The sequence below is a fragment of the Sus scrofa genome, chromosome 6 (assembly GCF_054392235.1).
Source record: "Sus scrofa isolate SSC_HxYL_T2T_F1_AM1 chromosome 6, Sscrofa_HxYL_maternal_Yorkshire_Landrace_v2.0, whole genome shotgun sequence".
Lineage (NCBI taxonomy): Eukaryota > Metazoa > Chordata > Mammalia > Artiodactyla > Suidae > Sus > Sus scrofa.
Window position 1 is genome coordinate 139,731,532 of NC_139388.1, and position 24,159 is coordinate 139,755,690.

Consider the following 24,159-nt stretch of genomic DNA (forward strand, 5'->3'; position numbering starts at 1 on the left):
TGCTTAATCAAGAAAATTACAGTAAATGACAGTGGGTTTAAAATAGAAACCACACCTACCACTCTGACTGCTGCTTTTCAGCTCTTATCTGTTTAGACTTGTGAGAAAATTTCCATGATGGGTATACTTACCTAACGAGTTTTAACTCTCATCCACAGATAAAAAGTTATAAAGGAATCATTTATGAACTAGGTGAAATAATACATATGATTAGCTGAATTCTCTGGAATTTTCAAGCATTTTCCATGTGCATCTAAAGTATATGGTTAACCTCCACAATTTTATTCTTAAGTATATATCCAAGAGAATTGAAAAATTGTGTACACAAAAACATACAAAAATGTTCATAGTGACATTTTCATAATAGCCCCAAAGTGTAAATAATTTCAGTGCCCATCAACTAATGAATGGATAAACAAAATGTGGTATACCCATTCACTGGAATATTATTCAGTCATAAGAAAAAGGAACAAAGTACTGATTCATGATGCAATATGGATGTACCTTGAAAACATCATGCTCAGTGAAAGAAGTCAAAAAAAAAAAAGAAGAAAAGAAAAATAAATATTGTTTGATCTCACTTATAGGAAATGTCCAGAACAGACAAATCCATAGGGACAGAAAGTAGACGAGTGTTTGCCAGGAGCTGGAGGAATGAGAAGTGAGTGCTAATGGTTATGGGTTTTCTTTCTGGGGTGATGAAAATCAGAAAGTAGGTGCAAAACCCTGTGACTAGACTAAGATCACTGGATTGTACACTTTAAAAGGGTTAACTTTTCAGCATATGAATAACATCTCAATAAAGCTGTAAAGTATCTGGTGATTAAAACCTATGTATGGAGTTTCTAAAGAAGACTTCATATTCTGCTGAAAGGTGATAGGGTCCAATATACCTTGTATATATGCCAGCCATCCTGAAAATTACTTTTGAACCAAAAACTCTGTTTCAAAACAAACATTCTCATTATGGCTATAAAACAGAAAACAAAACAAAATAATTTTTTAAACGTAAATATATTTAAAAAATTAAAACACCTAAGAAATGCAATCTATACATATGAAAAAGTAAAATATTTATATGCATAACAAGTAGTAGCAACATCATTCATAAGCAGCAGTTAGTGTTTATTTTCCCCATATTTTGGTTTAACACCGTAGTGGTAGTTCATTCTTTTTAGGGAAATTGCATATGGTACATATATAGCATATTATGAGTAAGTTATAGAAGATTGTGTAACTGGAAAATTAATTCCAAGTAACAATATTTCCTCTAAAAACGCATTTATTATCAAACAGATTAACTAGTGGACAATAAAATGTACCTATAATTTATTATTAAGTCCAAGATATATAGTCAACTTGCATAAAATCATATATGGCATTTTAAAAACAACCTATTTCTAAAACATCAGTAATTCAGGCAACTGGGATTTCCACAGGAGATAAATTACCATTAATTTCCTTTTTATGAAGAAAAGGTCTGCCCTAGGAACATTACAACTATGTTAATGAAGAAATGCCACAGCATACTTAAAAATCAAAACGGTGAAATATATGTATTTGGATAATCTTTTATGGGTACCAGCCCTATAGCAGCATTTCATATAGTGATTTTAATATAGTTAACCAGATTTCCAAGTTACTTGGCTTTTTATTTTCTAGAAATACCTATCACATGTATAGTTTAGTTAAGAATTTAAATTTCTACTGTAAATGAGAACCTATCATACTGATACTGTAAAGCTGTAAGAAATACAGTACTTGGATAGCCTAGTACTTTATTAGAAAGATAGCTATGAACTCCACAAAAACAAACTTTACATGTAAGCAAAATACTAAAAATTTCTGATTTGGGAAAAATGAAACAAAATACAGTGCATGGTTTTTTCGTCATCTCTTAACTGTAAAAATCCCTTTTGCCTATTTATAGGACCCGTCTCTATTCATGCAATTTAATGAACCCTCAAAATAATTTACATGTCTTTATACAGAATTCACATCTACATCAGTAAACAGCCAGTCCTTTTATATTTTCAGTGCCTTATCAAAATATGGGTAACAAAGTTTTTCATTCTAGGAGGCAGGAAGATGTTTCCTAAGTACTTCTTTGGATGATGAGGATATAGTATCTGGGAAGGACACCTCAAATTCTATTAGAAGGTCACCACGTTGGTCAGGATTTTTTGGAAATGGTAGCCCATATCCGATAATTCTTCGCCTCATTCCAGGTTTCACAATATCATTTATTGACATGGGTATGGTTCTTCCATCCATTGTTGGAACATTAACTGAGCAGCCACACAATGCCTAAAATAGACCAAATAAAATTAACAAACTTGAAAACATAAACATCTGAACAACATTGTTACCACGTGTAAAGAATGCTACCACTAAGATAAATTTTTAACCTCCAAAAGAATACCAATAATTATGACTTTTTCCCCATTAGAAAGTCTCTTCAGGAGTTCCCGTCATGGCTCAGTGGTTAGTGAACCCGACTGGCATCCATGAGGATGGAAGTTTGATCCCTGGGCTCACTCAGTGGGTTAAGGATCCAATGTTGCCATGAGCTGTGGAGTAAGTCGCAGACATGGCTCAGATCCTGAGTTGCTGTGCCTTGGGAACTTCCATATGTGCCATGGGTGTGGCTCTAAAAGACAAAAAGACAAAAATAAATAAATAAAAAGAAAATAAAGAAAAAAAGAAAGTCTCTTTGGGACACAAATAATCAGACATTTTACAAAGAGGGAAAGAGAAGGAAAGATTGCCTTCCATATTGACCTGAACTGAAATGGATTGTTTGAGGCTGTTCTTACAACACTGAAGATGCAGGGCTGAAATGGGAGAAAACAAAAGGGAGAAATTCCAGAGGGAAACAATAAGCTACGAGAAACTACATATTTCTCTGGAGGGAAAGTATTAGGACAAGAATTTTTTTTTTCTTTTTTTTTTCAGGGCAGCACCAGTGGCAGGAATGGAATGGGAGCTGCAGCTGCTGGCCTAGGCCACAGCCACAGCAACTTGGGATCTGAGCACATCTGTGACCTACACAGCAGCTCCCCGCAACACCAGATGCTTAAACCCACTGAGTGAGGCCAGGGAGTGAACCTGCATCCTCACGGATACTAGTCAGGTTCGTAACCTGCTGAGCCAAAACGGGAACTCCCCAAGATATGACATGTGTTTATTGTTTTGGTTGACAAATATTTACTGAGTACCTACTATATGCCCTACATTCCTGCCAGATGCTGAGCATACGGGGACCATGAACACAGACCTCACCTCAAGGAATGCACAAAGAATTCAGAAGCAAACTAGTAATTACAGTACCAAGTTGTCACAGAGGTAGATGCAGAAGTCTTTCGTGAGAGAAAGCGCACCCAACTCACCCCCTTAGCTTCTGGGAATACAGCATGGTTGAGGTAAGTATTAAACCAGTGGCAGGTATGAGGTAAAAAGGAACAGCAGTGTTCCACAGAGTACAGCTCAGAGATAGAAGTATACAAAATAATAATAATACATCAAACTTAGGGAATGCACATACATTTCTGGGTAGAAATCAGATTAAAATCAAACTTTGGGAGTTTTGGAGTTCCCATCCTGGCTCAGCGGTTAGCGAACCCAACTAGCATCCATGAGGACATGGGTTTGATCCCTGGCCTGCTCAGTGGGTAAAGGATCCGGGCGTTGACGTGAGCTATGGTGTAGGTCACAGATATGGCTTGGATCCATGTTGCTGTGGCTCTGGTGTAGGCCAGTGGCTACAACTCCGACTGAACCCCTAACCTAGGAACATCCATATGCCGTGGGTGTGGACCTAAGAAGACAAAAAGATCAATCAGTCAATCAATCAATTAATGAACTAGAGTTTAGACTTTATGGTAGATGGCATGTGGAGTCATTTAAGAATTTTAAGCAAAGAACTGACAAGGCATATCTGCAGGATTACAATCCAACTTGAGAAACTGCTACAAATAGAACAAACACGAACTCATGTATTAAAGCAATACCCTTATAAATTATTTTGTCTTTTAATACCTTTTTTGCTATATAAGTATTACCCCAAATTAACAATTTTGAAAAAAATCAGGAGTTCCTGTCATGGCACAGTGGTTAATGAATCCGACTAGGAACCATGAGGTTGCAGGTTCAATCCCTGGCCTTGCTCAGTGGGTTGGGGATCCAGCGTTGACGTGAGCTGTGGTGTAGGTCACAGACACGGCTTGGATCCGGCGTTGCTGTGGCTCTGGTGTAGGCCGGCAGCTGCAGCTCCAATTGGACTCCTGGCCTGGGAACCTCCATATGCCACGGGTGTGGCCCTAGAAAAAAGGCAAAAAAAAAAACAATTTTTTGAAAAAAATCTTAAACATGGACTAATAAGGTTATGAGATGTAAAGCAGATCTTATAAACCATACCTGTGAAAACAGAGTAGAGTTAACCCACATTAGGCCTCAAAGTATATAATCCAGTTAGCACATAAAATTGGATTTAAATTGTTAGTATAAATAACCAATCTTAGAGAATATAATCTTATTCATAAATGAGGTATTATAGTAGTACCACCTCAGAGAGTTCTTATGAAATTTTAAAAATAATGTGTAGTAAGCACTGATGTTAGTTATTATTTAGACAAATTCTCTAAGATCAGATACATGATTCTATTTGGTTTCAGAATTCAACATCCTATAACTTACCTCCCGTAAACTAATTTTAGCAGTATAAATTATATTTGATCCATCCCTTTTGAATTTTGGGTGATCTTTATCTTTAATGATAAAAACAATGTCTGCTGGAATACTAGTTGGTGTTTCATCTCCTTCTCTTGGAAAAGTAATTTTGGTGCCTTCTTTCCACCCTTTTTTAATCTCAATGGTGAGAATTTTGTCCTCAGTTCTATAACTTCTTCCATCAGGGTTTAACCTTTTTCGAGAAATCTTCATTCGTTTGGTACAACCACTATATATTTCTTCCAGTGATACTCTAAGTTCATGAATAACTGGAGGATCTTGTTTGAGGCGGGATGGCCCCACAGAATTCCTGTCTCTTGGATATCCATTCATGTTGAATCCAAAGGCGCTAAAAGGATCCCCATCTACTTCCATGTCTTCAGAATCTCTACCACCACCCATCCGTCTTCCAAAGAAAATTTCAAAGGGGTTGGAACCTCCAAAAAATGCTGCAAATGTGGCATGAGGATCACCATGAAAGGTGTACCGGAAGGTACCTCCTTGTCCATCAGTACCTCCTGCTCCTCCTTTCAACCCTAAGTGAAGAGATGAGCATGATTAGAAAAATGCTTACAACTCTGGAGAGTTAAACTTTCAAAAATGGTATTACTAATAAACTTTGGCCAATTTAGGTTGCTATTTATTAATACTGCCTAGGAATGTATTTATAACCAAATACAGAACAGCTACATGACTTCTGATCATTCCACCCTAAGTTAAAATTTTAATATGCAAATTCTTCCTCCAAATCTCCATCTTTAATGATAATTTACTTCTGGATCTTTGTCCCACAGGTAAATAAGAAAATAAATAAAAATCAGGAATCTCTTATCTCATATCTGAAGTACATGAATTTAAATTTTTAAAAGATGCTAATGGAGAGGGTTTCAGAAATCAATGCAAAATATGGAACCTAAATCTTTAAGTACCATTATAATCAATGAGCAATTGGTTATAAAGCTCAATAATATAAAATACCATCTTCATAGTAACTAGAGATTTAGTTCAGATCACTTTCACTATTTAAGAATTAAAACAGAAGTCATTTGTGGCAGAAAGGGAACAAACTGTAACACAGACAAACGCATGAAAGAATTTAGACACCAAAATCATTCTCTCTATCCTAGGTGATGATATTGTTTCATCTTGGCATACTATGTGATAGCATTAATTTCAACAGCATGTAAAGAGAAGACCATTCAAGAGCTATAAACCCTTTTGACATGTAAGGCCTTTGGACTGGTTATTTCTGTCTACTACAGACAACCTGCTTTAGACACCAAGATAGTGACCCTTTGACCCTGTTTCTAAGGCTCAACTAGGTAATATGTAGCTCATCAGAGGTTACATATTTGAAGCAGCATTTTCCACTACATACCAAAGATTCTACTAAGACCCAACAAAACAATAGTACAGTGATCTTTTAAGGGATCAGTACTGACAAGGATTTATATCATTACAGTATCAGCAAAGTTTCTGAATGAGTTTTATGGACATTCCTGACCAAGGAAACAAGAAGGAACAGAATCTAAAAATTATAAAACTTTGAAAAAAAATTCAAGAGAATTAAACTAAGATATCTAATATGTTCAAGAAGTGAATAATCTGGGGGCAAGAAATATATTTTATTCATTTTTGCATTGCTCATACATACAGGGCTGAAATGACAGGTGCTCCTGTTTATTGAATAAAGGGAAGGAAGTGATTCTTAAAGTCTCCAAAAAGAAGATTTAGAATATGTCTTGAGTGTCAGGAAAGAGAAAAGGCAGAAGGAAAAGCAATATAAAGTATAATCACACATACACATATATGCAAAATGTAATAATAAAAAATTGTACTGAAATCACTCAACATGCTTTCACGGAGAGATTTATGAGTCTTATTCTATTTGGCTTCTTCTACTAAAAGGTATTCATGTACTCTAATTCATCCAGCAGTCTCAGCTGATGTTTAAACTTTTACCTTCATCCATGAATAGAAATCTGGAGAAACCAAGAGAAACCTAACAATTTGAAAACTGTCAAAATATGTATATTAAATGATACATCCAAACAGTATTCAGGGATATTCCTTGTAGAAACAGAATGACAAGAGGACAAGAACTTTTAACATGCAGCTCAACCAAAATGTCTTTTTTATAAATTTTGGTTGTATAGATTAAGTCTAAATGTTAAAAAAAAAAAAGCTAGTGACAGATATTTTTAAATGACAGGTTATTATCAATGCGATTAAACCAATGCTTTAATTATTTCAATCACTTCATTCTTCATCCCTCAAATAGAGTAAAATACTTTAACAAAGAGTTAATAAAGTAAATTAGCCTGCCCCATCTAACCCACTACAAGACAAAAATCTAAATGTTTCAGACCCATAACGGATTCATGAAAAGAAAGAACAGCATTTTAAGTTATTACATCATAGGTTTGGCTTTTCCCTAAAAGCCCTTCCGTCCTCTGCCAAAAACAGTAACTCAATCAGAATTACAGCGTCCCTGAGAAGATTCACCGGTGTCTGAAGTGACATTTATAAAAGCTAACAAATAGCCTCCAAAGGAGCTTTCACACTAAATAATCAACTATGTAGCTACTATGATTGAGAAAATCCTACCAAAATTCACACCAATATAACACGAATTGTCATCCAAGTATCAATTTGCATTGCCCAGCACTTGAATTGTAACAAGCCTACCATCAGCTACACAAGTCAACTCTTTTCTACATACATTTTGACGGTTCACAGAAAATCTTAATATTTAGCTGGATTCCCTCTGCTATCCAAAATGTTTTCTAGATACCATCATCACGTTGTGTGAGCCAGAAATGCACTCCAGAATCGATATTTACCTTTGCTGGAGCAAGACTGCTATTATTTTAAAAACAACCAACAAACCAATTTGCAATACAAAAACAATTATGTGTCTAGGATACCATCCATAAGAATGACTTCCACCAGTCAGTTGACTAAAAGTTTATCAAAAGAAGAAGCACTGGAGAAGAATTAGTATTTCAAAGAAAAAATTGTAGAACTTTAATAACTTCCTTTAAGGAAATCTAAAAATCCAGACATATAAGCAATACTTAGTGTTAACTAGCATAATGAGTTTTTTTTTTTTTTTTTTTTTTTTTTGTCTTTTTAGGGCCACATTCACGGCATATGGAAGTTCCAAGGCTAGGGGTCAAATCAGAGCTATAGCCGCCGGCCTACACCGGAGCCACAACAACATAGGATCCAAGCTGCCTTGTGACCTACCACAGTTCATGGCAATGCTGGATCATTAACCCACTGAGCGAGGCCAGGGATCAAACTTGCATCCTCATGGATGCTGGTCAGATTCATTTCCACTGAGCCATGACGGGAACGCCGAGATTTTTTTTTTTAAACAGTTTTGATTCATAAAAATCCAATTTACTTATTCTTAAAAATATGTAGTAAATACAGACATCCAGTTGATTAACTATATAAAGAAAAGGACTTCCCTGGTGGCCTACAGCATAACTATATAAAAAACAGAAGCAGCAAACTGGTATGAAGATTAATATGTTAAACACAAATTTAATCAAATAAATACTACCTTTCAGTATTTAAGTTATTGAGTAAACCATAGGTGATAAACAACAAAAAGGCACAGAGAAAGAGAAATGTTAAAAGAATAGAATACCGTGAGAATGTGTTATTAAAACTCTTTTTTTACGTTAATGAACCCAAATAGTATCCATGAGGACCTGGGTTTGATCCCTGGCTTTGCTCAGTGGGTTAAGGATCTGCATTGCTGTGGCTGTGGTGCAGGTTGGCAGCTGCAGCTGTGATTTGACCCCTAGCCTGGGAACTTCCACATGCTGCGGGTGAGGCCCTAAAAATACATAAACAAACAAAAAACTCCTTTTTTTTTTTTTTGTCTTTTAATATAAACTTCTGTTGACATCCATGGAACTATTCAGAACTAAACCTAAAACTGGGGGAAAGACTCGTTCAAAATCAAATTTTATTTTTTATTTTTTTCAAAATCCAATTTTAAATTTCTATAGTTCTATATCTTGTTTTCAAATGATTCAACTATGGAGAAAATGACTCTACTTTTCAAAATAGTTTTATTTATTACAAACTATAAAATTAACCCATTGTAAACATGCAGTTCAGCGGTGTCAGTGAAGTTGCAGAATTGTGCAACCATCACCACAATTCGGTTATAAAACATTTCCATCAACCCAAAGAGTTCTCTCGTTTCTATTTGTAGTTAATCCCTGCTCCCAACTTTACCCCTAGGCAACCACTGGTCTGCTTTCTTTCTCTATAAATTTGCCATTTCCATGCATTTCATATAAATGGAATCATAGAATACGTAGCTATTTCTGAATTATTCAGCACAGTTTTCGAGGTTATTTCACTTTTGTAGCATGTTGTATTAAATCGGTCCTTTTAATTGCTAAGTAGTATTTGCGTGTGTGTGTGTGTGTGTGTGTGTGCACCACACTTCTTTTTGTTTATCCATTCACTAAATGATGATACTTCTGGATTTTTTTCCATTTGGGGCCATGACATATAACACTGCTATGAGCACTCAGGTACACATCTTTGAGTGGACCTGTATTTTCATTTCTCTTTTATAGATTCCTAGGAGTGGAAATGCTGGGTCATATGATAAATTTAAAACACCCTATTTTTATCAACTTTAAAAGAACCCAGCATTTAAAATTGTGGCTATTAAAGATTTTCAAGGAGTTCCCGTCGTGGCACAGCGGAAATGAATCCCACTAGGAACCATGAGGTTGTGGGTTCAATCCCTGGCCTTGCTCAGTGGGTTGAGGACCTGGCGTTGCAGTGAGCTGTGGTGTAGGTCTCAGACGGCGCAGCTCGGATCCTGTGTTGCTGTGGCTGTGGCTGTGGCTGTGGCGTAGGCTGGAAGTTGTAGCTCCAATTTGACCCCTAGTCAGGGAACCTCCATATGCCGTGGGTTCGGCCCTAAAAGGCAAAAAAATAAATACATACATATGTAAATAAATACAAAATTAAATTATTAAATTAAAAAAAAGATTTTCAAAACATGAACACACTGGATCACTGGTTCTCTTAGGTCCTAAAAATATAAATTTAGCATGTTCAACTCATACACTTCTCAGTTCATGGTTTCCTATTCCCACTGTCTCAGGCCTTGCAAGAGAATGTAATAATTGGGGGGCAGGGGGAGAGTATTTCAGGTAAATTAGTAACAGCCCCACAGTCTTAAGATTAGTGTTTTATTACTTCTAGAGAAACACAGAGGGCTACAGAAGCAGGCCTGCTAGCACAAACAGATAAATGACAGACAAAGGGAAAAAAAAATATTTTCCCACATTTTAACAGTATACCTAAAGGAAATTAATGAGATATTCTGAATGAAGGCTAAATAAATATAATGCTTTTCTGTAAAGGAAGAATACTTTCTAGAAAATAGTCAAAAAAACTTTCATGTAACTGTATTTTAAAGTAACTTATAACAAGAGAATATTTCTGAATAATATATTTCAATGCTTTAAAAAACTGATTCTTCCTTCACTATTACATATTTTGCTTATATCAATTATCTGAGTCAAGAACAAAAAAAGCTTCAGAGTACACAGATGACCTTGCTTTAGTTTTTTTTAAATTCACGTACTGAGGATGCTCAGTAAAATCAAACTGGAGACGGATCACTCAAGAAAAACACTATTAAGAGGTAATGTTAAGCCAAGAAAAATGTATCATTTCGTACATATTGAAAATTCTGAAGTCAAATATCCTTAGTAAACACTGAATCTTATGGCTTAGTTATAAGCAAATTTGAGCTATTAGTGTCATAAGGATTAAATCAGTGGCTATTTGATTTTTCATGGGAATTTACGGGTGTTACTCCATGCTTGTAGGCTTCTTTACAAAATTACAAGATAACTTTTCTCTGGAAAGAATACTCTATGGTTAACAGTATCTCAGAATCCGGCTTAGCTTTTGAAATGAACCAAATCATAGTATTTTAAGTAGTACAGATATAAAGAACAAGCAGGGTTGAATTGCCCACTATTTGATTTTTTTCAATATTTACTTTGTTAGAACCTGACACTGCAGGTCATCTCACCAAAATCAGCAGCAGAAGCTGCAACTTGCGGCAACTCAGATCAAAAGGAAAAAACAAAACGAGGGGGGAAAAAATCCTCTACACATCACCCTGCTTATTTAAATTTAATTTTCTAAATCAAAATAAGCAGTGACACTTCTTCACTGTATTTTAGGATACATTTCTAACAAGGAAAATTTAACATTAAATGCAATAAAGGAAGCCAAAAATCACAAAGTTTTCACAACTACAATAATTTTAAAAAGAACATTTGGGGAGAAAAATTCACCATGACTTAGTCCTGAATACAAAAAGAGAACATGGAGAAATTAAAATGCCTTGGTTGTTATTAATTAGCAATTTTAAATAGCCTTACTTAATAGCTAACATTTATATGGAGATGATGGACAATTTAAAATGCAGAATGATAAAAGAATAATCTTAAATTACTCCCCATTTACTGTATTCAATTAGGTTCTGATCCCACAATGCGAGAAAAAAAAATTGTGGCAGAGAGAGGAAAAGGAAGTTATCATGCTTTCCTCTACTTAGTAAAATTTCAAAAGAAATAATGTTACCTAAAAGTAAATCAATAATCGTTCTAACTAGGTGGCCATTTTAGGTCAAAAATTGTATTTCTGAGATCTCATTTTCTTGGCACACAATTACTGTTTACAATTAAGCTAAAAACTTGTTCTGGTATTTTATGACATCAGGAAAATTCTTTCCTCTCCAGGCAGAATGCCAAAAACAACTACAGCTAAATGCCTGGGCCTTCTGCTTCTCAGAGAGACGATTCTGTCCTGTTTAATCTAAACTAGCTTTGCCATGAGAAAGGCAGAAAACTTCTTTTGTTTTCGTGAATAAAACATAAACTATTCAGAATTTGAACTGCCAATGTTAAAATTCTAAACGATGGAAGAATCTCTATTGGTTCTGGCAGAATATTCATTAGAAAACAAAACAGGTTGCATAAGACTTTTGACACAATTTCTTAATGGGTATGAGAATGTAAGGTTTCTTTTCAAATAAACCATGTTAACATTATAAATCTAATGGCAATATATATCACAAAATGTCAAAATCTGAAAAAGGGCAAACAAGCACATTTCATTCATAGCTATGTAACATTCATTCATATAATTAGAGGTGAAATCTTGTTTTTATCCATTATTTGTCTTTCTACTTTTGATATGTCAGAGAATTTAATAACAGAAGGCTGAGAGAGAGAGATCGAGAGCGCCGGAGGCAGAAAGATGTACAGTGAATACTTACCTTCCTCCCCAAACTGATCATATATTTCTCTCTTTTTAGGATCACTCAATACTTCATAAGCTTCTGCGACCTCTTTAAATTTTTCCTCCGCCTGAGGAGATTTGTTCTTGTCCGGATGAAATCTGAGGGCTTGTTTTCGGTAAGCCTTTTTAATATCTTCATCTGAAGCTCCTTTTTCAATTCCCAAAATGCAATAATAGTCTTTCCCCATTTCGAATGCCTTGAAATGAACTTAGATTTCCCTTTGTGACAGAAAACAGCGTCCCCAGTCTCAGCAATACAATGATTCTAAGAAAAAGAAACCCAGCTGGGTATTTTAAAAGTTAAAGCAAATCAGCAATTCAGCTTCGCTGTCTTAAAGCGGCAAGCAGGCAGCGTCTCCGTATTTAATTCCTTCCCCAACAGCTCACTTACAGATAAATATACACTACACGGGAGACGGCCTCCTTCTAGATCCTCCCATTTTCACTACGTGTCTCTGTACTTTCTAGAACAGCAAATGCTACAGGACGTCACTTCCCCAGCTGCCTCTAGTCAAAGTACTCGGCTAGGTTTTCTCCTCCTCCACGATTAACTATTCATTTTCCTTCTGGCTCTACCATTTTTATTTCCTTTTTAGGAAGCCAAGCGGATTAAGACACCAATATTTCAGCATTTATTTATTCCATTCTAGGTGACAAAGCAACAAAAAAATCATTACAGCTGTTAAGCATCTTAACATTACAATGTTAAAATTACTATACAATAAAAGTACCTTGAACTTATTTTAGGTTAATTTTAATTTCAAGTTATTCAAATGTAAGACAGACAATACTAAAATATGGTTTAAAACTGTCGTATAATTTGTGTCATTTTCAAACTTCCTAGGGTCTGCTAATCAAAAATGCCAGAAATTTCACATCGTAAAAGGCTATAGATTATAAATATCAAAAGCAAAAATTTTAAATAAGGACTTAAATGTGATTGTAGCTGATGATCTTAACTAGTTTTTTTGTAGTATACAAGAGTTAATAGTTCAGGCAAACTAATGCTTGTGAAAGCTTCATACCTAATTTTAGTTACTTCAACTAAAACAGAATGAGATCTGCCCTCCCCATTCCTAGGGTCACCATAAGAATTTTTATGCTGCTTCAGTAAAGCTAGAAGACAGGTTGCAGACAGTCAAAACTCTTAACCAGATCAGTTTAAAATCTGGATATGCTATTTATGAGGCAGAAATATGAGAAATATTTTTCCTTGAAAAACACATTTTCCCTTATTATAAATATAATTACTCATTAAGATTTTAGAAAACACAGAAAGAAAAAAGAATAAAATAAAAACTTTCCTATCATACCGTTTTAGGTAAACCCTGCCAAATGTTAGTATATTTCCTTCTAATCCCTTTTTTCTGTAACTATTCATGGTTATTTTTGTCGTTTTGTATTTGTTTTTTTATTAACAAAGTTTATGTCATATATCATTTATGTACTCTTTTGATGCCTGCTTTTTAAAATATAAATGTTGGGTATTTATAAGAAATATTTTCAATGTCTGTAACTCATCTTTTATCTCCTATTTGGTTTCATTATCTTTTCAGAAATGTTCCCAATTCTAATATGATATTGGAAAGATGAATTACTAAGATGTCAAAAGAACTGCACAGAGCATTATACATAAATATCTTGTCTGTAAAATTGAAAGACAAAAGAACATTTATCAGAAAAAGTAAACATACATATACATATAGAGTATAGTGGAAAGGTAATGATCACAGGTTAATCTTTAAAGATTCGAGAACACCTACTCTATAGACCAAGCAGCTTTACATTAGTGATTCAGCAATTCTTTCATAATGTTTACTTTTGTGCATTTTGACAGCTAGGATTTGCTCTTTCTCAAAACTCTCTACTTTCAAAACACCTTGGTATAAAAATAAATAATATCTATCCAGCCTACTTAAAAGTTACAGAGGTTTGTCAGCTATTCAGCAAAAATTTTAGTCCCACCAAGGAATACTCAATGTCAAAAGATAAACTTTCAAATTGAAAAACCTTACGGAAAAATGCTAATATCCAAAATCACCATAAGATGCCTACTTTTTTTCTTTAAAGCATATTGCAAGTTGGAATCCATTGCAAGGATCAATATCGAGAGTAGAGTAAAAATATAATAAAGATAATCCATTCTGGAATTAATTTCCAAGACAGTTCCTTTAAATATTCATTATTGAAGAACACTGGTATTACTGTCTATGAAAAGTCTGAATTGTTCTGGTGGGTAATGTTGAGAATTTTTTAAAAAGTAGATTCTTATCTGATTCAATCATTTTCAGAGAGGTAGAAATATTGTCATGAGTGGACATTTAATGATTTTGTAAGTTCCCAGGCTAGGGGATCAATGAGAGCTGCAGCTGCTAGCCTACGCCAGAGCAACGGGGGATCCGAGGCATGTCTGTGACCTACACCACAGCTCAGGGCAACACTGGATCTTTAACCCACTGACCAAGGCCAGGAATCGAACCTTCATCCTCATGAACACTAGTCAGGTTTGTAACCCACTGAGCCACAACAGAAACTCCAACATATTAAATGATGTTAGAACCCAAAGACTAGATCTTTCTTTCACATTCTGATAAATGTACTACATAGTAACAATCGGAAAGAAATCTAGCTCTTCACACACAGAAGGGTAATTTCATATTTTTTTCAAATATCATAATCACAAAAAATAGTTATAGTAGTAAAATTGCAATCCAAGAATTCACCTCAACTTGGAAGTTAATAAGGAATCAATTATAATTTTAAGACTTTAAATAGTAAAACAATCTAGCTAGATTTTGGTAAGATGAGCAGTGTAAATAATTCAAACATTTGGAACGGTTATTAAAAATGACTGGAAGCACTGTAAATATCATACCTAGAAGTCTGTCCTTAGAAAATAATTCAAGGGAAAAAATTACATATTCAAACATACTCATTGCAATTAGATACAATAGGGTAATGAATCAATGTGATCATTATTAAACTACATAGTACTTAAGAGACATTATACTCCTATATTTACTTTTTCAGACTGAGTTGTCTCCTCTACCACTTATAGGAGTTGAAAATCCATTACACAATCACTTTACATTGAACTTTCTTCATCCAAGTTTGTTTGAGATGAATGTGGGGTTTTTTTTTTTGTTTTTGTTTTTGTTTACAGGGGGAAGGGTGTCCGCAAGAGCAATTGTCACCCCTGTAAATAATTATGACAGGAGCTCCTGCTGTGGAACAACGGGTTAGGAGACTTCTCTGAAGGGACCTGGGATGCAGATTCAATCACCGGCCAAGCAGTGGGTTAAAGATCCTGCATTGCCACTGCTGCAGCATAGGTCACAACTGCAGCTTGAATCTGATCCCTGGCGTGGGAACTCCATCTGCCATGGGGCAGCCAAAAAAGAAAAAAAAAAAAAGTTAAAAATAATTATCATGACCAAAATAGTGTGTGGAAAGAGAAAAGTAATGGCAACCTGTAGGGAAAATGGAGCAGAGATGTAAATGAATAGTGTTTTTAAAAGTAAAAATAAAAACACTGTTTAGAAATCACGTAAATCACTGCTTAGTTGATGTATAGGTATGTGCATGTGTGGCAGAAATTTTGAAGGGAACAAGAACTTGAGTTAGGAACATGTACTTTTTCTTCTAAAACTTCTTTACGACTGCTGTATTTTCAACAAAGATATGAAATTAATGTTTGTATTTTTTTTTTAATTTACTACTCAAATATTGATGAGATTATTCCATGAAAACACAATTCTCTTCCCTTTATTAAAATAAAATTGCAGAGAGTCAGAGTCTTCTTTTTGCTTTTTAGGGCTGTATATGGAGGTTCCCAGGCTAGGGGTCGAATCAAGCCACATCTGCAAGCTACACCACAGCTCACAGCAATGCCAGATCCTTAACCCACTGAGCAAGGCCAGGGATTGAACTGCAACCTCATGATTACTAGTCGGATTGGTTTCCCCTGTGCCACAATGGGAACTCCTACAAGGTCTCATTCTCATGCTGGAGTAGAGGTTGTTCATCTCGAACTGAAGGACAAGTTACAATGCACTTTAAAGAAATGATTTTAATTGTTTCAACCAAATCATAAAACTCTATTATTTTGTTCATCGAAGTTAACAGCACCAAAGCTTTTGTGCTTAATAATATATTTGAGGGAAGTATGGCATTTTATTTTAGGGAGCCATAAGCCAGAATTAAGTAAATATTCTAATGACATTACAATTTGTTTTTGATAACTTTATAAAGTTTCTTTATTTGGGATATTATACTTCAATAATAAGTACAGAAAAATTATTTTTATAGAAGCATGAATCCTTTTTGATTTTATAATCAGTTTAAATATTAAATGTTTAGATAATAGGAGCTAAAGATATTATTTTAACTACAAAAAAAAAATCCTAAATATACATAACTAGTCATTTCAACTAATACCATCTTCACCTTCCACGTAGCTTTATTCAGAAACAATAGAGGATTGAAGAATATTTTATTTCTTCAATTCACATTTCTCAGTTTATAATAAATTAGTACAGAAAAAGACAGCATGGCTTCTAGAGTCTAATCACTGAAATATTTTTTTTTTTTTTTTTGCTTTTTAGGGCCACTTCTGTGGCATATGGAGGTTCCCAGACTAAGGGTCTAACTAGAGCTATAGCCACCAGCCTACACCACAGCCACGGCAATGCCAGATTTGAGCCGTGTCTGTGACCTACACCACAGCTCACAGCAACACCGGATCCTTAACCCACTGAGCAAGGCCAGGGATGAACCCGCAACCTCATGGTTCATAGTTGGATTGGCTTCCACTGTGCCACAATGGGAGCTCCTCACTGAAATAATTTGAAGACAAGTGATTTTTTTTTTTTCTTCTTAGGGCCGCACCCATGGCATATGGAAGTTCCCAGGCTAGGGGTCAAACTAGAGCTACAGCTGCTGGCCTACACCACAGCTTATGGCAACATCAGATCCCCGACCTACTGAACAAGGCCAGGGATCAAACCTGCATCCTCGTGGATACTCGTCGGATATCCACTGCACCACAACAGGAACTCCAGACAAATGATTTCTTAAAGTTTACCAATGTTCCTATTGAAAATTTTTTCTGTCAATTTTTATTTTTTGGCCGCCCAGAGGCATATGGAGTTCCTGGGCCAGGGATCACATCTGAGCCACAGTTGCCACCTAAGCCGCAGCTGCAACACTGGATCCTTAACCCTCTGTGCCAGGCTAGGGATCAATCCTGTGTCCCAGCACTACCAAGATGCCACTGATCCATTGTGCCACATTGGGAACGCCAATATTTCTTTTTTTTTTTTTTTTTTTTTGTCTTTTTGCCATTTCTTGGGCCGCTCCTGCGGCATATGGAGGTTCCCGGGCTAGGGGTCGAATCGGAGCTGTAGCTGCCAGCCTATGCCAGAGCCACAGCAACGCAGGATCCGAGCCGCGTCTGTGACCTACACCACAGCTCACGGCAACGCCGGAACTTTGACCCACTGAGCAAGGGCAGGGATCGAACCCGCAACCTCATGGTTCCTAGTCGGATTCGTTAACCACTGCGCCACGACGGGAACTCCGCCAATATTTCTTAATCGGGTACATTTAGACCTGAAATTTCTCATCTAGTATTAATATTAGTAAATTATTATTTCCATCCCCTGATACTTCTTATCAAAGAAGAAGCAGAGGGAGGCTCTTTTATACCTTGTTAATGGGGCTTGAGATATTTGAATTGTTGTTATAAAACTTGCTAAGGTATATTTAGCACCAGGGAATATGGATGGTGTGGTGGTTAAAAGCACTGACTTTGCAGCCAGACTGCCTGTATTAGAATCCTGGCAGCAGCACTTACTAGTTGTGTAGCTTGGGACTTAACCTCTCAGCCTCAGTTTCCTCACCTGTCAAATGGGATTAACAGTAATACCAACCTCATAGCGTTGTTGTGAGGATTAAATGAGATAAATGTGTGATGCACTTAAATGTGATTGGCACACAGTGAGGTCTATGCAAGTGTTAAGTTACTATTATGATGCCAAAGAACTCATCATATGAACTAGAATTTTCTCCTAGAAAAAAAAGATTATCACACCAAGTATAACAAAACTCCCTTATTTACAAACATACACATCCACTCACACAAAACTGTCCAACCAAAAAGAAATGGCTTTTCCCAAATATTCCAGTTAATATTTGCTACTTAATCATTTTGACTGTTAAAATTTACAATCATTAAAACTTAACATAGGTAGCATTCACTATATTCAAATACATTGTATTTCAAATGTAATAATCAAGATAGTATGGTATTGGTGAAAGAACAATAGATCAGAAAAGGCAAATAGATCAATGAAACAGAATAGGGAGCCCAGAAATAGACTCATATAAATACAGTCAACTGATCTTTGAAAAAGGAACAAAGGCAATAGAAAAAAAAATTTGTTCCAAATAGTGTTTGAACATCCACTTGCAAAGAAATCAATCTAGATACAGAATTTACACTCTTCATAAAAATTAACTCAAAGTGGATTGCAGACCAGATGGCAAAGTGATAAAACTCCTAGAATATAGGAAAAAATCTAGATGACCTTGGGTTTGGCAATATTTTTTTTTTTCACTTCTGGCCACACCTGTGGCATATGGAAGTTCCCAGGCCAGGGATCAAATCCAGACCGTATCTGTGACCTACATCATAGCTTCAGCAATTGTGCATCCTTAACCCACTGCACTGGGCCAGGGATCAAACTGGCAATGCCACAGAGACAAGCCAGATTTTTAGCCCACTACGCCAAAGTGGGAACGCCAATAATTTCTAAATGTAATACCAAAGGTACAATTCACGAAAGAACAAGTTGATAGGGCGGACTTCACTAAACTTACGATTTTCTGGAGTTCCCATCATAGCTCAGCAGATTACAAACCCTTAACTAGTATCCATGAGGATTCGGGTTTGATCCCAGGCTTTGCTCAGGGGGTTAAAAGGGTCCAGTGTTGCCATGAGCTGTGCTGTAGGTCACAGTCATCACTTGGATCCCATTTTGCTGTGGTGTAGGCTGGCAGCTGCAGCTCCAATTTGACCCCTAGCCTGGGAACTTCCATATGCTGCGAGTTTGGCCCTAAAAAACAAACAAAAAAAATGTACAATTTTTTAAGTTCACATTGTGGTGCAACAGGATCAGCAGCATCTCTGTAGCACCAGGACACAGGTTCGATCCCCACCTGGCATAGGGTTAAAAGATCCAGTGTTAGGGGATCCAGCATTGTGGAGCTGCAATGCAGTTCACAACTGCAGCTGGGATCTGATCTCTGGCCCAGGAATGACATATGCCGGGAGGCAGCCAAAAAAGAAAAACAAAACAAAATTACAATTTTCTGCCGAGAAATAAACTGTCGAGAGAATGAAAAGAGACGCCAAAGACTGAGAGAAAATATTTCAAAAGATATGTCTGGTAAAGGACTGTTCTCCAAAATACATAAAGTACTCAAAACTCAACTGTAAGAAAACAACTCAGTTTAAAAATAGGCCAAAAAAGAGGCAGGGGGGGGGGGGCAAAGACCTTAACAGACACCGCACCAAAGATATATAGATGGCAAAAAAGCATATGAAAAGATGCTCCATGTTGTACACCATCAGGGAAATGCAAATTAAAGCAATAAGATAGCACAATACACCTATTAGAAAGACCAATATCCAGAACCAAGGCAATGTGAAATGCTGGTGTAGAACAGCAGGAACTCTCACTGCTGGTAGGAATGTCTTCTACCTTGGGAGATAGTTTGGTTTCTTACAAAATTAACATACACTTATCACACGATCCAGCATTGTGCTCCTTGGTATTTACTTAAGAGTTGAAAACCAATGTCCAGGAGTTCCCATCGTGGCTCAGTGGAAAGGAATCTGACTAGCACCCATGAGGACACAGGTTTGATCTCTGGCCTCACTCAGTGGGTTAAAGGATATGGCTTTGCTGTGAGCTGTGGTGTAAGTTGCAGACATGGCTCAGATCTGGCATTGCTGTGGCTGTGGTGTAGGCCAGTGGCTATAGCTCCAATTCGACCCCTAGCCTGGGAACCTCTATATGCCGCGGGTGCAGCCCTAAGACAAAAAGAAAAGAAAAGAAAGGACACCAATGTCCACATAAAACCCTGCACATGTTTATAGCAGCTTAATTCATAACTGCCAAAATTTGGAAGCAATCAAAATGTCCTTCAGTAGGTGAATGGATAAACTGTGGTAAAATCCCATCCAGACAATGGAATATTATTCAGCACTAAAAAGAAATGAGCTGTCAAGCCATTTAAAAAAAAAAAAAAAAAAAACATGGAGGAAACAAACCACATTGTGGAGAGAAGTCAGTCTGAAAAGGCTACATACTATACAACAGTGGTTGCCAGGGGTTAGTAGAAAGGGGAGCATAAATAGGTGGAGTACAGAGGATTTTTAGGTAGTGAAACTACTCAGAATGATAGTGAATGGTGAACACATGTCATTGTACATTTGTCCAAATTCACAGAATGTACACAACCAAGAATGAACCCTAATGGAAATTATGCACTTTGGGTGATAATTATATATTAATATAAGTTCATCAGTTAAAAACAAATGTTCCATCTAGTGGGAGATGTTAATAATGGCAGTGGGATGGGGGCTATGAATACTTGAAGGCAGGGGGTATATGGGAAATCTGTGTACCTTCCTCTCAATTATGCTGTGAACCTAAAATTATGCTCTTAAAAAGAAAATAAAGCCTGGAGTTCTCTTCGTGCTCAGCGGTTAACGAACCTGGCTAGGATCCATGCGGATACAGGTTCAATCCCTGGCCTTGCTCAGTGGGTTAAGGAGATAGTGTTGCTGTGAGCTGTGTTGTAGGTTGTAGACACGGCTTGGATCCCACGTTGCTATGGCTGTAGTGTAGGCTGGCAGCTGCAGCTCCTATTCAACCCCTAGCCTGGGAATTTCCACATGGCTCGGGTGCTGCCCTAAAGTAGCAAAGTAAGTAAATAAATAAATAAAGACTTTTAACAATTTAAAAATAAATAGATAAGGAATTCCCTAGTGGCTCAGCAGCTTAAGGATCTAGTGTTGTCATTGCTGCTGTGGCTTGGGTTCAATTCCTGGCCCAGGAACTTCTGCATGCCACAGGTGTGGCCAAAAAAAGGGATAAAAATTTCAATGTTTATATTTGTAAATACATATCTTTGATTTTAAAGTCAGAATATCTTTCCAGACTAATGTCTGTTGATATTTCATATAGTTCAGTCACACTATATTACTTGAAAGATGCCTAGGGAAAACCGTTATTTATCATTGACTCTTTAATTCCTACTAGTGGACTAACATGAAGGGGCTACAAATGTCTAAAGAATAAATTAAATAATAAATAAAGAGAGTTCCTGTCATGGCTCAGCAGAAATGAATCTGAATAGTAACCATGGGTCACAGGTTCGATCCCTAGCCTCCATCAGTGGGTTAAGGATCTGGTGGTGCTTCGAGCTGTGGTGCAGGTCACAGACACAGCTCAGATCTGGCGTTACTGTGGCTGTGGTGTAGGCCAGCAGCTATAGCTCCCATTGGACCCCTAGCCTGGGAACTTCCATATGCCATGGGTGTGGCCCTAAAATGACAAATAAATAAATAAAGACCTAAGAATTTGAATGATTAGTTCCTAATTTCAGCTCTGCCACTTAATAGGTCATTTAGGCAAATCATTTAATTTCTTAGAATTCCTAACTCACAAAGGTTACTGTGAGAATCATATAATATTCGTGAAAGCACTAAAATTTATATAATGACATATAAGTATAAATTATTTTCATTGTTTTAAGCTATTCAAAATATTTTGCTACCACTTGGAGGTCTACTGACCAATCATAAAGAAATTTACTAAGAAACTTTACTTGGTATAAAGTATTAGAGCAACTACCAGAATCACCCCCAAAGGACTCAGGCATCCTCCAAGACCATGCTCCTTGCCAAGTTCCTTTTTCAGACCTTTATTTCTGAACTTTAGCCTCTTCATGTTTAAAAAAAAACTGTCCAATGTCTTCCCCATAATAATAAATTTGTGAATTTCTTTACAGTTTATTGCACTTCTGTACTTCCGTATGTGCATGTATATATGTATATGTATTATTTATCTCAGACATGGATCCTGCATTGCTGTGGCTGTAGCGTAGGCCTGCAGCTACAACTCTGATTCAACGCCTAGCCTGGGAACTTCCACATGCCATGCGTGTGACCCTAAAATGACAAAAAAGAAAAAGAAAAGTAAATAAACGGGAAAGAAATTCTTAATGACTTCCTTGATTCTATTATCAAAAAGAGATGTATTCAGGCCTTTTCCCCATATACAAATATGTAAACATTCCTTTAAATCTATAGCTAACAATCAAATTAAATAGTTTGATACAAAGACAGTAAACAATTAAAAGCCAAATGAGTGTTATGTAACTATTATAGGATCTGGTGTGGCCCTGAGTTGTGGTGTAGGTAGCAGATGCAGCTTGGATCCCACATTACTATGGCTATGATGTAGGCTGGCAGCTGTAGCTCTGATTTGACCTTTAGCCCAGGAACTTCCATATGCCATGAGTGCATCCCTAAAAAGAAAAATAACAATAACAATAATAATAATAATAATTTTATAAAAATTACTAGAGTTATCTGGAGACACAAAGGTGTTAAAAAACATTTTATGCCTTTTAAAAAAGCGTTTCTTGGAGTTCTCACTGTGGCACAATGGGATTGGCGGCATCTCTGCAGCACTAGGTTACAGGTCCTATCCCTGGCCTAGCACAGTGGGTTAAAGGATCTGGCATTGCCACAGTTGTGGCATAGGTTGCAACCATGGCTTAGATCTGATCCTTGGCCTGGGAACTCCATATGCCATGAGACAACTGAAAAAGAAAAAGTAAAAAAGCATTTCCTAGAGTTCCCGTGGTGGCTCAGCAGAAACGAATCTGACTAGTATTCATGAGGATGAAAGTTCAATCCCTGGCCTCACTCACTTGATTAAGATCTGGTGTTGCTTGTGAGCTGTGGTGTAGGTTGCAGATGTGGCTCACATCTGCACGTTGTGGTTGTGGCGTGGCCAGCGGCTGCAGCTCTGATTCAACCCCTAGGTTGGAAACCTCCATATACGATGGATGAAGCCCTGAAAGAAAAAAAAAAAAGACAAAAAGCAATTCCTTTTGGGGGAGTGTAGAACTAATTTTATTCTGGGGTATATTAAAGTGTCTCCTAATAAAATAGTCCAATAATAATTTTCTTCTTTCTCACCCTCTTTCACAAGAAGTCACTGTAAAGCTTAGCAGAGGACTAGTGAATATACAGTCAGCTAATTTCATACTTTCCTAACATTTTAAAATTAGCTAAAATAAAGTGTACTATACAATATTGTTTAATATTGAAAGCCAAAAGAAACTATAGAATTTCTAGGTCATTTTAAATGGATCTTGTAAATTGGTATCTGATTATGTTGAACGATTACATAATTTAGAGCAGTGCTGTCCAACAGTGAACTAAAAATAAGGCAACTACAAATGCAAGCCACGTATGAAATTTAAACATTTTTAGAATCCACGCTTTTTTTTTTTTTTTTTTTCTTTTTTTGGTCGAACTCATGGCATTAGAAGTTTTCAGGCCCAGGATCAAATCCATGACTCCCCAGCGATTTGAACCGCTGCAGAGACAAGGCTAGGACCTTAACCTGCTGCACCACAGTGGGAACTCCTAGAATCCACATTTTAATAAAAGTAAGAAATATGTGAAATTTTAATAAAGTATTTTATTTAATTCAATAAGTCTAAGATATTATATACTGCAACATGTAATCAGTTTAAAAATTACCAATAAGATGTTCAAGGGTTCTTTTTTTTTTGTACTAAGTTTTCAGAATCCAGTGTGAATTTACATTTATACAACATCTCAATTCCGATAGCTACATTTCATGCACTTAGCTTTATGTGGCCAAGTGCCTGAAACTAGACAGTGTATTAGACAGCGAGTGTAGATCTAGAAGTTCTTTCTAATTACCAGGGCTATGATTCAACTTTGCAGAAACCTTA

The 24,159-nt window shown here is 36.4% G+C and overlaps 1 protein-coding gene and 1 long non-coding RNA gene across 8 annotated transcripts in view; one reads left to right on the forward strand and one right to left on the reverse strand.

Moving 5' to 3' along the window:
- Window positions 1-1,104: 1,104 nt before the first annotated feature.
- The window catches only part of DNAJB4 (DnaJ heat shock protein family (Hsp40) member B4), a 37,373-nt gene continuing 14,318 nt past the window's right edge, over window positions 1,105-24,159 (reverse strand). For 6 of the 7 annotated variants that reach the window (XM_084964663.1, XM_084964662.1, XM_084964668.1 and 3 more), the window contains 3 exons: window positions 12,071-12,358; window positions 4,696-5,264; window positions 1,105-2,307 (listed from right to left, as the gene is read on the reverse strand). In XM_084964663.1, the coding sequence (XP_084820789.1) occupies window positions 2,074-2,307; window positions 4,696-5,264; window positions 12,071-12,281 (1,014 nt within the window). In that variant the 5' untranslated portion in view covers window positions 12,282-12,358 and the 3' untranslated portion in view covers window positions 1,105-2,073. Of the gene's footprint in view, window positions 2,308-4,695; window positions 5,265-12,070; window positions 12,359-20,875; window positions 21,073-24,159 lie in introns of all 7 variants that reach the window. The other variant, XM_084964667.1, reaches the window with a different exon arrangement.
- On the forward strand, window positions 18,697-21,720 carry LOC146402834 (uncharacterized). Its single transcript, XR_014807964.1, has 2 exons — window positions 18,697-18,737; window positions 19,202-21,720. It is a non-coding gene; the product is annotated as an uncharacterized LOC146402834 (long non-coding RNA).